This window comes from Phyllostomus discolor, chromosome 11 (genome assembly GCF_004126475.2).
Source record: "Phyllostomus discolor isolate MPI-MPIP mPhyDis1 chromosome 11, mPhyDis1.pri.v3, whole genome shotgun sequence".
Classification (NCBI taxonomy): Eukaryota; Metazoa; Chordata; class Mammalia; order Chiroptera; family Phyllostomidae; genus Phyllostomus; species Phyllostomus discolor.
Genome location: NC_040913.2, coordinates 1,833,206 through 1,850,838, shown reverse-complemented (window position 1 = coordinate 1,850,838; position 17,633 = coordinate 1,833,206). Strand labels below are relative to the sequence as shown.

The window sequence follows — 17,633 nt, the reverse complement described above, 5'->3', positions numbered from 1 at the left end:
TATAATAATATAACTCAAAGGAAAACGACTCATAATGCAATACTTTTGCAGTGAAGAGATGACCGCGAAGAGGCACATGTGATTCTTGTACTTACAATTAATGCCACAAATGAAAAAATTAACAGTGTGTGTTCCTTGACCTCTGGAAGATGAAGGAAGAATCGGAATACTGGAATGATACTATTAACCAGGAACACTCCAACAATCTCTGACGACAAACCAAGTTTCTCCTAAGCAAAGATTGGGGCCCATGTAATAATTCCTCACGGTCAGTAATTCTAGAATGTGTTTCTGTAAACAGTGTGCAATTTTTACATTCTTTACTGCATAGAAAAAAATTAAGATGCTATGAAATGAGCAGTCCTAAAAAGAAATGGGAAATTATTTTTTTATTCCCAACATAACATTGGTTTCATGAAATTCTGTGTTGCATCGGTTAGAACTTGAGAATGAAACTTCCGACACTCCAGATCAAATTAGCGTGAACACTACATCTGTGGTATTGGTTCTGAGAACTGATAAATTCTGAGGAAAAGTTGGTTTCCAGCGAGATTTTCTCGGGTCATGCAGACAGTGCTGCCAAGGACCCGGTTCTTCCCAGGGTTCTGCTCCGCCTTCCCCGCCGCGGGCTTCGTGCTCACCCTCGGCTAGATGGCCTCCAGTAGCCCAGGCTAGCCCTTTCTTCCCAAGATGGCTGCAGCAGCTCCAGACCTCGTATCGTACTCCCCAAAGGAGAAGAGCATTTTCCCAAATAGCTCTCACGGAAAACAGAAGAAACTTTTCCTTCCCAGAAGTCCCAGAAAATGCCTCCTCCTGTTGTCACTGGCACTGCTGAAGGAGGACGGAATGTGTCGGGTGGAAACCAGAGAAGCCGCCGTTTCCCATGGTGGGAGCTGGAGGCAGAGTCGGGGTCACAGGACACCCCCGTCTAAGGACGCTGGGGTGAGAGTTGCCCAGAGGAATGGGGCCTCCTGCTTCCTGAAGCAAGTGGGCCTGGCGATCAGCAAACAAGTGTCGCTGTGAAGAGTCTGGGACAGTGGTCTGAGAGTTGAGTCTTCATGACTCTCTGGGGCCTAGAGACAGCAGGTAAACTTCCGGTGTGCACACGCACACAGCTCCCCCGTCAAAGGGGCTGTGCAGGGCGGTGCTGGCAGGCCTCGGAGCGGGGAGGGGGCCCTGACTCTGGAGGGACTGGCGCTGGTCACGAGGGAAAGACCCGCGGGCAGTGGGCTGCTCGTCGCAGGCGTGCAGCTACAGCGTATGAGCAGCACATGGCGTCTGAGATAAATCCGTCGCAACGCTAACGAAGCTTGCACCTCAGAGCCTCTCAACTTACCCAGCTTTCCGGGGCTGCTGCTCTGTGTGGCTCCTAATTTTATGTCCACAGTTTGATGTTCATTTTCTTAAAGAGCCCCTCTCCTGCACATGGGTCGAGTCTCAGCAAACCTGGACCCCCCTCCGTGCAGAGGAGGGAGCCATCTCTGGAGCAAGCCTGGGTGGCTTCCTGTAAGAAGCGAATGAGAGGGGTGCACACGGGTTTCAAACAGCTGGGCACACCTGGTTATGTTTCTTCCCTGTCTGACCCAAGTCCGTGATCCAGCCATCAGATGCCTGCCTCACACGCGTCCCAGCGAGCATCCCGACAGCGTGGGCAACAGCACTGAATACCTAACAAATGCTTATTGGGAAAATAGTATTCTTTTGCTATGAGAAACAGAGTAAGTAAAAATAGTATCTGTGCACCAGACCCGCTCACGCTGGGGCTCCGATGGCAGGACCAGGACAAGGAGAGGCCTGGGCAGCCTCCTGGCTCCCGCCCGAGGCCGCTGGCTGCCGGGTCCAGAAGGCCGGGCCCTTGCACCGGATGCCTGGTCCTTCCAGCCTCCTTACTGGACACTGGGGAAGGTCGTCTCCGGAGTCGTCGGGCCTCTGCAGTGTTCTGTGTGTTGGGATGAGAGCCGACGGGCAGAAGACGGGGGAGAGGCAGTGCGTGGAACGTGGGGAGAACGCAGGCTTCGCTCACATGTGGCTGCCACGTGTCCTGAGCTCTGTGAGCGCATGCCCCTTCATTCCCGTGGACACACTGTCTGCGTGACCCGGCCATGGAAGGAACGAAAGGCACCGGACACAGGCAGGGGTCCCCGGGTCCTGCCCAGCCCTCGAGAGGCCTTCCGAGGCTGGTAGCTACGAAGCAGAGCTCTGTGCTTGTCAGCCGAGCGTCCGCCGTCTTCGGTGTCATCCGGGAAGTCCAGCAAGAGGTTACCTCATGTAACTTTGTTCTGACAAAAGAAAAGGCAGTGCCTTTTAATGAACGTAAGCTCTCCTTTCGTGCAAGAAGTACCGTTGATGCCGAACGCCCACTGGAACTCTCGGTGCACGTTTGTTCCGACCCAAGTGTTTTGTTTCCGTCTGTGACTCTCTCACTCCCCCCCCTCACCCGCCTCACCAGCCAGCCGCGGAGCCCAGGAGCTCGGACGCGCCTCGTCGGCAGCCTTCGTCCAGCCCCTCGTCTGCTCCGGCGGCACAGGTTCGAGTTGGATGCGTCCCACGTGGAGGTTCGAAGTGGTGATTTTTTGTTTGGCATCAGAGCGCATGACCCGAGCTGTCAGTGACTTACCCTTCCAGTGTTCGCACAGCTCGCTCTTGCGGAGACGCGGCCCTGCGCTGAAGTCTCCCTGAACGCAGGCGGAAGGGTGCCTGCACTTGGGTTCCGGGCGGAGCCCCGGGAGCCGCACCCCACGGAGTCCTGTGCAGGCGCGACACTCAGCAGGCTCGGCCCCGCCCGGCCTCGTCGCGCTCCAGTGGATGAAGTCGTCTTGTCACGAAGCCCGGGCCGTGCAGACGGACGTGAACACAAGACATCACACATGCACACGTGTGCACTGAGTGGAAAATATACTCAGTTAACACGGGAGTGGCTGACTGACAGATGATGATACGCACAAGCATTCCCCCAATTATTGTGCTACTTAACAGGGGGAGTGGTGGCACCTGGAGGCTGGGAGCCGCGATGTGGGGAGGGGCGCGCCGAAGTGTGGGCTCCCAGCACCCTCGCCTGGGGGGGGGGGGCCTTCCCGTGCTCCACGGGGGCGGGGGTGCTCGTGGAGCCGTCCTTCTGCTCGGCTCCGGCGGCTGTGTCTGGAAGGAACGCAGTTGTACTTGCTGCGTCACCACGTGACGCCGGGGCTTCCGCAGCAACCGTGACGGACGGACACCACGGCTGAGCGTGTTAGCAGCCGGCCGTGCTGATGCAAAACAGAAGACTGGAACGTGGCTGTGTAAACGTGATTATGCCCCATCTGCCAGAAACCATCTACTGCCAAGGTTGAGAATCATTCAAATGTGTGTTGACTGTTGTCTTACCATGTGCTCTGAGCACCGTGCTTGGTAGCTTGCCTACGGTGCAGCGTTGAGGGAGAAGTGTCACTGTGAGGCGGCATCGACGATCGGCAGTGGGTGGACACAGTCTTCAGCTCAGGGAGCGACCGAAGCTGAGGGCGGGATTTGCAGGGGGTGCACAGGGCACCGGTTTCAGAGTCGCACCCAGTGAAATCCCTGACCTCACCCGTTCGCTGACTCTCCCCTCACACGGGTGCCACCTGCATGCCGGCGCTCTGCCGGACCCTGCGGGCAGACACTGAGCGCGGCTCGCACCCGGAGAGATTTAGGTCACTTTTGAGGGCCCAGTGGCATCCCTGCGCTCTTGTCCTTCTGCTTGAGAGGAAGAAAGAACCGAGAAAAGGGGGCAGAGGAAAAAAGGGGGGCAGAGGAAAAAAGCGGAGACACAGACACCGTGGTGCCCAGAAACTGGGCGGGGGGGGAGGTGTTGGTTTTCATCTCCACTGTTGTTCCCTGGAGACGTGTGATGGGGGACAGGGAGCTTTGAGGGTTTGGGCAGAGCTCCCAGACCGGCCCTGCGCCGTGTCTCCCTGAGCTGCAGGCCCGAGCCTCCGTGCTGGCCCCTTCCCGCTCGGCCAGTTGTCCTGGCCTCTCAGAGAGGGAGCGAGAGGGAAGGACACAGCAGAGCCTGCTGTGCTCCGAGGGCTGCGGGCTGTGAAAGGAGGGACGGGAAGCCACAGGGGCCTTTTCTAGCACGCTCCCAGGAGACCACCGCCCCTGGAGAGGGAGAGCCTGTTGCAGGTGCTGGTATGGGGCCAGCCGCAGGTCACGTCTACAGGGGGCTTTGTCCCCGCGACGCCGGGGACAAAGCAAGTCTCCTTCACCCTTGGGGCCCCCCCGAAACAGCCCCGCAAACGGGGGTCCTGACACCAGTGCATAGACTCTTCGCCACGCTCCCACCTGATGCTTACGGGGCTTTCAGAGGTGACGTGGGACAATGTGAGGAACTTCGTTCAGGCCCCCTTCCTTCCACGTAAACGCAGGGGTTTCGCTGAGACACTTAAAGCTGGTTTTCGTAGGGAACGCGCTGGGGTCACCATGACAGACAGTGGCCAGAACCCGACGTGTGCTCGTCACGTGCCAGGCCCCCGGCTCGCGGTGGGTTTTCTCACCCTGCCCCCACGACTCCGACGGAGCACGCGCCGGTTGTGCACGCTGCACCTCCTCTCCGGTGCTGCCCGCCGTGCCCCCCGCCAGGGGAGCAGAGCACCCTGCGGACTCTGTGCGGCCTGGAGACCTGCCGTCTCCTCGGTGCCCGGCCCTGGGAGCCGCCGCGTGGGACACGAGCGGAGGGGGCGGAGGACGCGTCGTCGCACTCTGCAGCTCGAGCCCCATGGGACGGCACCCCGAGACGGTGCTGGCGAGTGCCGCTGGTCAGAGTGGGACCTCGTCTCCACGTCTTCCTTCCTCACGCAATTGTGTGCGTTTGCCTGAAGGAGGGCCGTAAAAGGAAACGCTCTCAGTTTTGCCAGCAAAATAAATCTCGCCCATCATCACATCAAGGCCTGGGTGCTTCAGGTTCAGTGTCTCCAGGAAGCGGGGCGGGGTGGGCGCCGTGCAGTGATTAGCTGGACCCCCCCCCCCCCCGCCCCGAGGGGAGGGACCGCGCTGCTCAAACAAGAGTGTGCGTGAAGCTGGGGCCGGGGGTCGGACCTGCTGAAGAGAGCCGCGTCTGCACCCTTTCTGGTTAGAAACCCAGACTCTCAAGTTGAAAGATCTCTGACCTGTGAGAACATCTCAAGACACAGGTACTGTGACAAGGACTTAGTATGAATTTGAAAGATTCCCTTAGTTTTACACTCCATTTTTATTTTGACATTTTTATTATAAAAAATTTTAAACTAAAAGGAAGAACCACCAACAACCAATTCACCCAGTACTTAGACAGCATAGTTATTAACGCTGTGGCATGTTTTATTTTGCTGAACTGTTTCAAGGTCCGTCGAAGGTGTCATACTTCACCTGTAAATCGTGTGAAAAACAAACGTTTTCCTACAGGACCGAAACACTGCCACCTCACCTTACAGAACCTGCAGGGACCCGTGATGTTGTCTAACACTGTGCCCCACGACCCCCTGTCCTTACTGCCCCCGAGTATTCACACACGTGGCTGTGTCCGGCCAGGATGCAGCAGGGACCGCACGTCCCGTTTCATCCTTCCTGCCTCAGGCTGGGGTAGCTCCCAGCCACCCCCCCCCCCTTTGTGCGTGATGCTGCTTTATTGAGGAGACCTACCGGTTACCCTGCAAAACACCCAGTTGTCCTGTAGAAGGTCTTCCTTCCTCCTGTGGACACTCGACTCGCTTCAACTGGGGAGTTTTGATAAGTGATGACTCGAATGTCGGTGAAGACTGGGGACGGGAGTTCATTTCCATCCGGAAGTACCCGGCCTTGATCGTTTGCTAGCGGAGATTTAAAGTCGCTGTAATTGACTGAAATTTACGGAAGTGAAAGTGTTCACGTTTGGAAAATGTTCCTCGGTCACGTAACTGATGAAGCCCTCTGAGGTTTTCCGCAGGAGATGAACCCGATTCTCGCTCACACAGTAAGAAGGGGTGCGGGAAGACGGGAGAGCTGCACTGTTCTCACTGCCAGAGGGAGTGTTCTTAGAGCCTAATGTCTGTTCTTCCAAGTTCCTGTCTGAGCACCGGTGTGGAGCCGGAGCCTGGCTACGTAGAACGCGCCTCAGCCGCGCCCCGGGACGCGCAGGGGAGCCTCGACCGTGCTGTGGGGGCTGTCCCTGCCAGGGCCTTTTCAGCCCCGTGCTGGCCCCCGCGACCTCACGCCCCGCCCCAGCCCAGCCCCGCTGGAGGGGTTCCCGAGCACTCAGGCTCGGATCTCCGTTCCCCGCCGCCTGAGTCCTCCGGCGCCCGCTCACCCCATGTGATGCACTTTCACCTCTCTCACCTCGCGTCCTGCACGCTTCCCCTGGCCCACCTCGCCGCAGCCACGCTGACGTGACTTCTGTCCGCTGGACTGCCCGTCAGGCCCCTGGGCCCCCGCCCTGGCTCGCTCTCTGTCCAGGGTTCTCTGGTTCCCGAAGCTCCCATTCGCAGGGCCGGCGCGCCCCGGTCGGTCCCGTCTCCGTTCAGAGACTCCTCCCACCCGAGGGACGCCTTCCCCTTCCCGCTGTCCTGGCGGTGTCCTGATTGTCACTAGAGCCCTCCTAGCCGGTGCCGTCTCCTTACTGACGGTTTGCTTAGCTTCCACCTGTCTCTCAGCGCCGTACCCTGGGGTCAGAGTCATTCCCGACACACAGTAGGCGCTCAGCGCTTGTGGAATGGACTCGTCCTGGAGTTTCCTCAGGCCAGGCTCTTGGGTGACGTGCACAAGACGCAGCGGTGTGGGTGTGACACCGTCTGGCTAACCGGTCTCTTCCGGGGCGTCTAGGCTTCTAGTCGTCTTCTGTTGGCTTTTGCCGTTTCAGGAAATGCCGTGAGAAATACTTTTGTATCTGATTCTTCCCATCTTACAAATTCCCCACAGTATAAGCCGTGGATCAAAAGCAAGTGCACACTGAAAACACGTTACCGGCCCTGCCCATGAGAAACGCATGCCTCCTGGGTTCCCGCCAGCGGCGCTGTGCCGTGTACAGTGTAACCCACCCCGGCCAGCGCTAAGCGCTGCGAAACCTAACAACTATTGACAACCTAATGAATAAAAACAGTTTCCGTTTGACATCTGAGGAACTGCCAGTGCACTGCTGACTTTGGGTTGCAGTAACAGGGTTTCCGTTGGTCTGTGTGACTGGGAAGTGCTGGGGTGGGTCGGTTCGGGAGACGGGGACCCAGGACATATGAGGGTGCCACGACCCTGGGGCCCCCACCGGCGTTCATGGGCGCATGGGCCACCTCCTCGAGGGATGTCAGGGACGCCCTGGCGGCCCCGCAGGGACCGAGGATGCTCCTTCCCCAGGGCGTTCCAGCCCAGCCTCGCCGGGGTCACGGGGGTCCCACGCCCGTCTCTGCACCAGCCTCCGCAGCCGTGGGGACAGGACAAGCTGACTGGCGGGCCTGGGTCGCATGCCCAGCAGGGGGTCAGGTGGTGGAGTCCGCCGGGGGACCCCGCGCGGGCGGGAGCGGGTCCTGAAGGAGAAGGGCGTGTGTGCCGAGCAGGAAGAGCAGACGCCCCGAGCCCGCGTGAGCCGGCGCCGCTGCCCCCCCCCCCCCCCCCCCCCCCGGTCACGCTGGAAACTCGCCTGCTAAACCGCCTTCCTGCCCGCCCGTCTGTTTAGTTACGTTGTTCATTCGTCTTTTTACTGATACATGAAAGCTCGTTTTTTAAAGAAATAGCCCTTTATCGTAAGTGCTATAAATACTTTTCACTTTGTCATTTATCTTCTGATCTTGCCTGGAAACGTTGTCTAGAAGCTTCATAGGGAAATGTAAAAGTCCATACCTATGATCCGACCAGCAGGCCCTTGCTCACCCGGCGTGCACCAGGCCCTGAGCCGAGCCCGGAGCCGCGCCAGGTGCCGAGCTGCCAGAGGCGAGGGAGACGCTGGACATGCCCTGGCGGGCGAGTGTGCGGGGGGCAGGGCGTGCAGGCCCGCCTGACTGCTCCCAGAGGGTGTCTGTGGGCCTGCCCGGGCGAAACCGGAGCTGCTGCCGGGAGAACGAGTGGCAGTTCCCTGGTGGGACGCAGGGAGAGGTGGGGGCTCACTCGACGGCAGCAGCGTCTGTCGGCAGGGTCTCCGCAGCGTCGTCACCGGGACTCTCTCAGAGGACGCTCCCTCGCTCCTGGCCGGAAACGCAGAAAAGGCGGGAGTCCCTGAAGCCTGTCCCATGGGTTCCCAAGGCTGCGGTGGTCGTCACGAAGGATAACAGGACAGCTCGAACACAGCACGAGCCCGGATGTGTGGGGAGCATTAAGGCAACTGAAAGTGACCCTTGCACCCAAGCAAGCGGCACCCACTGGCACAGAGCTGCGGCGGGCTCTGGCATGTGGAGAACCTCTCACCAGCCCAGCCGTGTGGCCTTGACTCGACATTGCTCCTCCTCATCGTCCTTGAACTGCCGGGGGCAGTTCGAGCGTTCAGATAGGAGAATCGGTGTTGCTGGTGCCACTGCAGCTGGAGCTCTGACACCGCCTTTCAGGCATCTTTCTGTTCTGAGAACTGGGAGCTACTGTAGTGGCCCTGGCCGTGCCGCAGATTGGCCTGCGTCTGGCTCTGGTTGTTTAACTCCGTTGGCCCCACGCTCCACTTCTCTGCTCTCTACAGTCCTGAATCAGCACTTCGTGCGGTGCCCCCACCCACTCGGCATTCTGATGTGCACGTGTGCCGTGCTCGTTTCTGGTGCCTCGGGTTTACTCATTCAATACTGGCCCCACGGAGAAGGCGTGATGACACGCATAAGGCTCGTACCACAGAAGCACACCGATAGACCAAGGCGCAGAAGGGGAAAGAAGAGAGACAAGCGAGACCAAAGAAGAAGAAGTCAGCGCTCAGAAGTATGCAGCGTGAGGATGGTAACCACAATCTCCAGACTGCGTCCCAGGAGCACTAGTGCCGTGACACGTCAGTGGTCCCGAGAACAGGAGGAGGGTGGGGTTCCAAGACGGACAGGCAGACGGGCCCCGGACAAAACCCAGCAGTTCCAGTAGCAGTAGTGCTTCTCAGAACCTTTAATCAGGTAACTCTCCGTGGGCACCTGTCAGGGTTTCTGGTCCGTGTGATAAAATCAGTTTTTCACAAGGTTTTTTGTAGGACTTCAGGCTGAGACAGATTTCTCTCTCTAATATTCAAAAAGGAGAAACTGAGTAACTAATAAAAGCTTCAACATTGATTCAATAAATTTAATCTTTCATGTAGATATGGTAACATTACATATGTAATATTCTTCTAATTTTGTATTGAAAGAGTGTGTTTGCAAGCTATGTGAACTTTATAGCAGTTAAGAAATTGAATTAAAATAATAGTGATGTAGATTTTTTGTCTTCTTTTTTTAGTCTTCTTTTTTTTTTAATTTTTTATTTATTTTTAGGGAGTGAGAAGGAGAGAGAGAGAGAAACATCAATGTGCGGTTGCTGGGGGCCGTGGCCTGCAACCCAGGCATGTGCCCTGACTGGAAATTGAACCTGGGACGCTTTGGTTCACAGCCTGCGCTCAGTCCACTGAGCTACGCCAGCCAGGGCTGGTTTTTTTTTAACTTTTGCATTTTTATTGGCATTGTTTTATTTTACGTTCTCTGTTACAGTGTCAATGTACAGCACATACACTCACAGGGGCAAAATAATAATAAACGGAACAGCACGGTCTAAAACTTCCCACCAAGACGCCTGGCGGCTTGGGGGAGGCGGCAGGTGTGCGCGCCCCCGACCACGGGAGAGGGGGTCTGCGGCGGTGAGACAAGCCGAAGGGCTGCAGGGCAAGCTCACAGGTGTCACTGAGTGCAGTCTCACTTTTTCACAGGAAGCCTTGCCTTACTCGTTTTCTGAATTCCAGTGGTATTGACATCGCATTATTTGTTCAAATTTTAAAAGGATAACAAATTCATACATGTCATAATTTATACATTGGTAAGTAGGTAGAGGACAGACATGATGTGTTATAAGCTTTGTCTCCAAATGCATTAGATAAAAATTCAGCATTAGACATTTATTTGAAGAGCTTGCTAACGCAGCCCTGGCCGGGCAGCTCGGCTGGTCGGAGCATCGTCCCACACGCACGGCGGGGGTCCGCTGACGGGTGCGTGGGTGAGGGGTCCCACACACTGATCCCTCCCCCCAACGCTCTTCCTTCCCTCTCCCTTCCTCTCTCTCTCTCAGATCAATAAAGGATTTTTCCAGTCACTAATGAAGTCGTGCGCAGACCGTAACCCTGTGCAGCTGTTCGCTACAAAGTGTTACTGTGTAAAACACTCCAGTGAGGCTCTTGGATGAAACCTGAGTAAAATAAAAAGTGTAAATATTTGCTTTACCCCTTTCCAGTAGTTGAGGGGAAAGCTGGGAAGGATTAGAGGGAGGGCCGTGTCCCTTTCCTAAGCGTGTCTCGTGAGGTCCGGCGGAGCCAGGGGGCCAGATAAGGCCCACCCTGCAGGGCCGGGGTCCCACGGGGCTCTCGGAGGCCTGCTCACACACCCCGGGAATGTGGGGTGTGTGAGCAGGCCTCCTTGGGAATGCATCGGCCGCGTTGCACGTCCCCTGTTAGCACGTCACACGATAGTGAGTCGGAAACGCAGGCACCGGCACCACCGGGAGCCTGCGAAGCGTGCGGGCCGTTGGAAGTGAAACGCCCGCTGTGTCCCTCGGTTACAGTGGAGCTCGCGTTTATTCCGCTGCAGGGATTGCCTCTTACCAACAAAGCTAATTGTGTGTTCGTGTTCAATATTATTAACTTCATAGGACATTAATGAAGTCACATGATTTTTCTTATATCTGAATAGAAAGATTTGAGGGGTACCCGTGAGATTTAACACAATGAAATTTTGATCCTTAGAATGTTTTAAAAACATATTTAAAACAAAGTTTTTAAAAAGCGAGTTATTAAGTTGTTCCGTCTGTATTAAGTCACAATTGAGTTAAATAAAGCTGAACGTGGTTTACGGGTAATTTTAATATTCCGAACGAACACCCTCGCAGGTCAGAGTGTGTGGTGGAAACCCCGAGAGACCGTGCTCGCTGGCCACGCGTGCTGTCGGGTCTGGTCCCGGGGACCTGGCGGAAGAGCCGCGGGCAGCTGCCGGGGAGCCCGTCTCTCGGGCTCCACTGTTTGTCCCGCTGGAACGCGGGCTTTCCACCCCTCGTCTCGTCCAGAGGAAGCCCTGGGGGACTTCACAGGCGTCTGGCAAGGCCGACATCTGAAATAAAGGAGCGACACGTTGTACTCAGTGCTCGTCTTTTGCCTCCCCTCCGTTCTTAGAGCACGCAGCCTGGAATAAGATACCGGGGCCCTCGGGTGTTGTGAGAGCGGGCTCCGCTCCCCACTGAGCCCGAGCCAGGCAGAAGCCCTGCGCCGAGGCAGAGGCTGTTGGAAGTCGCGAGGCCCGTGTGCCCAGACCCGTAACGAGGAGGTGTGCTGAGAGACGGGGGACAGCGGTCTCTCCGGCACGCGCTCTGTTGAAAGGACCCTGCACACGGCATCCTGGTGTGTGTGTGCTACGGTGGGGCGCGTGCCCGCTGTCGGGCCAGCGCGATGGCCGTCGGCGCTGCGGTGCCGGTGGCGGCTGTCTCCCGGGCCTCCCCCACGCTTCCCCGGGAACGTGAGTTGTCCGAACGGCTCCCGCCAGCCGTGGGCTTGCAGTGCAACTTCACCGGAAGGGCGCAGGCTGCTTCTGCAGGTGACAGGGCGGGGCCCCCGCTCCACTGGGGCGACCCCGGCTTCCTCCCTGGGGGTGACGGGCTGAGACAGGGTTCTCCCCCGCGGCCAGCCGCTGCACTGCGTCCCCGGGGCCCTGTGGCCGGGCTCGCTGTCCAGGGTGCTGGCGCAGCAGGCGGGCACAGTCCCTGCCGGGCCACCGCGGTGGAGCTCCCAGTGACTGCACCCAGACACCCCGCGCACGTGCGGAGCCTCTTGGAGTGGTCTCCAGCAAGTGTAACGACCTGCCTTGAACGTCAGAGTCGCGTTCGATAAAAGCACAGTAGCAATAGCGTGTGTGTTTTCTGCAGGGTCACGGTGAGCGAACGGGCACGCTGTCGGGGGGAGGGGGTGTTGCACGGAAGGGCCGCGGGACTGCACTTAACAAAACGCCCCCCCTCTCTCCCCAGCCAATCGGAGCCTTGAACCCGAAGAGGGCGGTGTTCTACGCGGAGCGGTACGAGGCCTGCGAGGACGAGCAGAGCCCGCCCTGCCACTACAGCACGCACTACTCCACCGCCGCCTCCACCCTGTCCTGGCTGGTCCGCATTGTGAGTGCCGTGGGGGGGCCGCGGGCCTGGGGGCCGGGGGGGGGGGGGGTGCCGTGAGCTCACTAGAGACCAGGCTGCTGTTTGCCTCACGCGCGGACGAGAGACCGTGAGAGGGAGACTTCGCGCCCTGGCACCGCTGAGCCCCTTTCTCTCTCACGAGTTGTCTCTCGTGCAAAACTGGGCGAGGGCGCTTGAGCCGTGCGGACGTCTTACCCCACCCCCGTTCCAGAGGGGACCAGTTCGGAGGGGGGGCTGCACCTTTGCTGTGCTGTGCGCTGTTCCCTCTCCTGCTGACGTGCCCCGCCCCCACCCCCCTACCCCCGCCCCCGCCCCCGCCGTCTGGGCTCCCACCCGTCACTGTGCCCGGCCCTGATGGCGGGGGGGGGGCGTGGATCTCCCAGTTCCTCCCCATGCACCCACCGCATCTGACCTCTTCGCTCACCGTCCTCTTTTTGAAGTCCCCCCCAGCCCTCCCCTAGTGTCCCGCTCACCTCCCCAGCCGCCCTGCCCGCTGTCACCCCCAGATGCCCCCTTTCCAGCCTCCCCCCCCCTGCACCCTCCCCCGGGCTCTCCCCCACCCTTCGTCTGCTCTGCGTCCCTCAGTCGCAGGCTGACCATGTCCAGCCTCCGTGCTCGCTGCAGACTCTCTCGAGAGCTCCTGACCCGTGTCTCCAGGGCGCGTGTCTGTCCATCCTCCGGGACCTCTCCGCCCCGACACTGCGCACGCCGTCCCCTGACACGGGCTCCCCACCCCCCCACCCCCGCCACACACCTGCTGTGTCCCCGCTGCCTTTCCCGTCCCAATGAAGGGCTGCCCTCCCCCCGTCCCGCCCACATTCCCCAGAGCAGGTGTCCTCCTCCCTGTCACCCTCCCCTCACAGGCAGTCAGCTGTCGCGCCCCACGGCTCTGCCAGCCCAGTCTCTGCCGTCCCTTCCGTGTTAACTCTGGCGCTTCTCGCGTGGGTGCCCACACAGACTCCAGGCCCGGCGCCCTGCTGCGGTCTCGCCTTCTTCGGTCTGGCCCGGCGGCCTGATTTCCTCCCCACCTGCAGTGGGGGAGCTCAGTCGGACCTGTAGGTCAGCGCCATCGGTGACGTCTCCCTCCTTCCCTTGCACACTCCAGACCCCTCGGCCGCCCGAGGCGGCTCGCTCCAGGAGGCAGGCGTGGTGGGGGCCCGGTGGTGGCCCACGTGCAACGGTGCGTCCGGGCCACGCCCCTCCCGTTCCGGAGACACGGCATTGCCCTGGCATTGCCCTCCGGCTGGGGGAAGGCTGTGCTTTGGAGTCCTCCTCAGGCTCCAAGGTTTGGAGTCCTCCTTGGGGAGGGGAACTTGAACTTCTCCTCCACTCACACGCAGATGCGCGGTGTGACCGTGCCCGAGGGGACCCGTGAGCCCCTGACACACCGCGGACAGTTTCTGTCATGACCGAAAGTTCGTCGGAATTACGCTTCCGCCTCAGTGAGCACAAGTTCTATATTTTTCACGGCCCTAAACCAGCAGGAGTAGTTTAGTTAACTGTTTTATAAGAAACCCAACCCAAAGCTTATTTTTAAAAATACACTCCATAATTATAAACTGAAGAAAAGACAGAGCTTTCTTTTATGGACCAAAGTTACTTGTCTAACTTGCTCAAAAATTCACCTTAATTATGGGAACCTGGTTTTTTTTTTACCAAAATTTGCAGAGCTAGCAGTTTCTTAAGAAATCCTTTTTAACTCTAGTACTTGAAAGTATGACAAGTCTTATTTCTTTATTTTCTGATTATTTGAGGGAATATTAGATTTATGTAAGTGCCTTTCTACCACTGGAAACCAGCTCGAACAGAACACCTTTAGTTTATGGGCTGTGATAACCTGTTAAGACTCTCCAGACATAGGAAATGCCTCGCACTCCGGGGAGGAGGGGCGGCTCTCCCGAGCTACAGACCCGCCGGTGGGGGGTGGGGGGGCGGGGGGAGAGTTACAGCCTCTACCGCAGCCTCAGCCACAGGTGAAAACGAAACACCGCGCCCAGAGATTCCCCAGTCCAGATCTCTGACGGCTGGTGTCCTTCATAACGGACATAAAATACATTCTTGTTTTGTTCAGGCCCACAAAAGGCAGACGGAAAACAGAATGACTAATAAGTTAGATCCTCTGATCACCAAGAGGTCAGACCCTAAAACCAAATTCAATCATTACTGCCACCAGTTGGAAATGACTTATTAGCTGTGTATGTTGTAAATGTTTTAACAAAAAAAAAATCAGCAAAGGAGGTTAGTTTTTTAAAAGCCAGTGAAGTTCAAGTTCTGTCTGCTGTGTGGGGCTCACCGTGGAACCAGGAGAGGGCGTGCCCGGGTGTGCGGAGCCCAGGGGATGCACGTGTGAAGCAGGGCGGGCGGTGAGGCTCCCTCGAGCCCGTGCACTCGGGACGCTCAGAGGGCCCCCGGGCTGGGGGGGGGGGGGGCTTGGACAGCATTTGAACCTGGGACGTGCGTCCTTGGAGGCTTCTCCACGTGACCCCACGCCCCGTGGAGGACAGTCGGCGCCACGCTGAGCCAGTGCCGTGGGGGCCAGACACCTCTCTCGGGTGTTTGGGGACTGAAAAAAGGCCATGAGCCACTTCTGAAAAAACATGATCAAGGAGGGCGGTCCAAGAATTAAACAAGAAGGTATATATCATATGTGTATGTATATGTATGATAGTATTTTGAAATAGTTATGTAAAGGGATCCTCAGCTGTTTTGTGTAACGGAATTAGTCTGATACCAGATTTATTAAGCTTATGTAAGTGTGAGTCCGCACCAGTACTTACTGCCAAGAGCTTGATTCCAGTTTACGCTCCTCTACTCCTGAGAAGCTGACCACTGGGTCCCAGACAACACACATCCTGCAGCCCGCTGGAGCACCAGCCCGGGCCCGGCGGGGGCGCGGCGGGAACTCTGGCGCGCGTGTGCCCACACCCGCCCACCAGGGCCGCCCAGAGCGCTGCCAGGGCCCTGGGGCTGAGGCAGACCACTCCCAGTGTGAAGTCCCCAGTGGCCACCTTTAAGAATCAAACAAAACAGATGAAATTAATTTTAACAAATATGTTTGTTCGCCCAATGCACCCAAAGTGTTACAATTCCACTACGTAACCAATTAAAATCCACTTTTGTGGTTACGTGTTTGGAGTCCAGACCTCACTCTGTCTGCACGGCACGTTCAGTCGCCGCGACCAGCCCGAGTCCAAGCCCTCCGTGCGTGCGTGGGCGGGGCAGGTGGCGCCTGGCCGACCGACCCGGCGCTGCGGCGCAGGGACTCCCCCGCCGGAGCGCCCCGCCCCGCGCTGCGGCGGGCGGAGGGGGCGGTCTGAGCGCGCACAGGACGTCCCGGCCCGGGGTCCGCGTTCTTCACGCCCGTCCCAGTACGAGCTTACGACGCAGAAGATGCACGAACTTCACGTCGCTAACAACGTGGTTGTAAAAACAAAACGTGGATGGAAATGTCAGCCTTTCACTCCCCAGCATCTCAGAGCCGGGCTCCTTCACTCAGGAATGCTTCCAGCGAGTGTTTCCAGTGTGGCGATGATAGCGATTGCTGTAAACGCTAATTAACTGCACACCCGTTCGCCTCCGAACTGGAAGTGCTATTGCAGACAGACCGCCGGGAAGTCACTCGTCTCGATGCACGGCCCCGAGGAGACTCCCCTCGCCAGCCGCCGCGGGACAAGTGACGAAGGAGCAGTTTCAGCACAGCCTGGGGTTACCCCAGACACTCGGCGGTGTGAAACGACATGTGCGTGGGGTGTTTTCTCCTTGAACCCCAGCCTGAGTGTGCAGCGCACATACAGAAGGAACTGAGTGTTCCTCTCTGGTTTTACAGCCTCTCGCGACCGCGCACCTTCTGAACCCAGTGTGGCCTACCCACCGGCCCAGAACTCCTCCGTCAGCATTGGCTCCCAGTTCTCGGGCAGTCACATAGGCTGTGCGATAAGAGCTAATGTAGAAAGCAGTTGTTTAAAATCCGGGACTTTCTTTACAAATTCTGGATTGCTTTGAAAGCTTATCTAACAGCCCATTTAAAACAATGCGTTTTTACAAATACGTATTTGTGGTGAAGAACATAATTGAAGAGCTTCTGCAAGTGCTGTCATTAACACAAAAGACAATGCCACTGGATAAAACCCTGCTGCCGTGTTTGCGTGAACACGGACGCTCACGGACGGACGGTGCGTGTTCGCCTAGAGGAAGGAAGGCGAGGGTTCCCCGCCCAGGAGTGGGGTGCGCAGCAGGCACGTAGGTCAAGTGACAGACAGAGGTTCCGAGATACGCCTGGTCCCTTTGAAAGCAGCGTGAGGAGACAGACTTCCGGCGTGAGACAAGCCCGGCGGGGTGGGCCTTGTCGGCCACGAAGCAGGAACGGCGGTGCCGGCCGTGAAGGAGGACGGTGAGCCGGGCTCACGCGGGGCCACGCACAGCGCGTGCTCGTGGACCCTCCGTCCCCGCCCTGTCGGTGTGCGTCGTGCTCGCCGGGTCAACGTGCGCATCTCCTCTCCGGCGTGTTCCTCAGCATCGCGGAACCCGGAAGGGACTTGTCGCTCGCAGCCCGACCCGAGTGGGGAGCTGAACCACGAGGGAGGAAGTGTGTGTTTACCCCGCTACACTGCCGGGTGACTGAGACATCCTGGGCCAGAAGGAGAGCGGCCGAGCCCTCCCACGCTCGGGAGCAGACCCGGTGCCCTCGGCCCCACTGCAGGAAAACCTCTGCGGCCGAGGGGACCCGACCTGGGCGCGGGCACTGTGCAGGGGTGGGGCATGGTCACAGAGGCCCAGAGGGCGGGGGGCTGTGGACAGACTCACCCGCACTCCCCCCACCCGATCCTTCAGCAGCTGCACCCGAACAGCAGCAGCAGCAGCAGCTGGCCCCGGACCTGCCCTCAGTGGGGGAGCAGGACCTGCCCTCAGCGGGGGAGCGGGAGCGGTGGCTGTGCGGCCGTCCCTGCGGTGCGGAGGGTGGGCGAGTGACAGCCGGCGTGGCGCAGTGCGGCCCGTGCGCCAGTGACGCGCTGCAGGGCGCCCAGGCGGCGCGTGACCACACCGCAGAGCTCGGTGGGTCCGGGGGAGTCTGTCGGGGGAGGCGACCCCCGTGTGAGTCCCAGCCCATAGGGGGAACTTCGCCCCGGAACTGGGGTGAGGCGGAAAGGCAGTCTGCTCCGGGCAGGGGGACCGTCACGCTCGAGGACAGGCGGTGACAGCAGTGTGGCCAGGCCTCCGACGGTCCCGAGGGCCGCGATGGGAGGGAGGAGTCCGGCAGGCTGCGGGCCATCGGAGAGGCTGGAGACAATTCCGTGGTTCTCGGTCTCTCCCCGGAGCCCTGGGGGCAAGGACTGGAGCAGGGTCCGTCCTGGAGAGCGACTGCCGGACCA

The 17,633-nt window shown here is 58.6% G+C and overlaps 1 protein-coding gene across 8 annotated transcripts in view; it reads left to right on the top strand.

Annotated features, from left to right (window-relative positions):
• Positions 1–17,633, top strand: part of NBEA (neurobeachin) — a 449,525-nt gene that overhangs the window by 390,491 nt on the left and 41,401 nt on the right. For all 8 annotated transcript variants that reach the window (XM_036011183.1, XM_028526291.2, XM_036011184.1 and 5 more), the window contains one exon: positions 12,106–12,246. In XM_036011183.1, the coding sequence (XP_035867076.1) occupies positions 12,106–12,246 (141 nt within the window). The remainder of the gene's footprint in view (positions 1–12,105; positions 12,247–17,633) is intronic.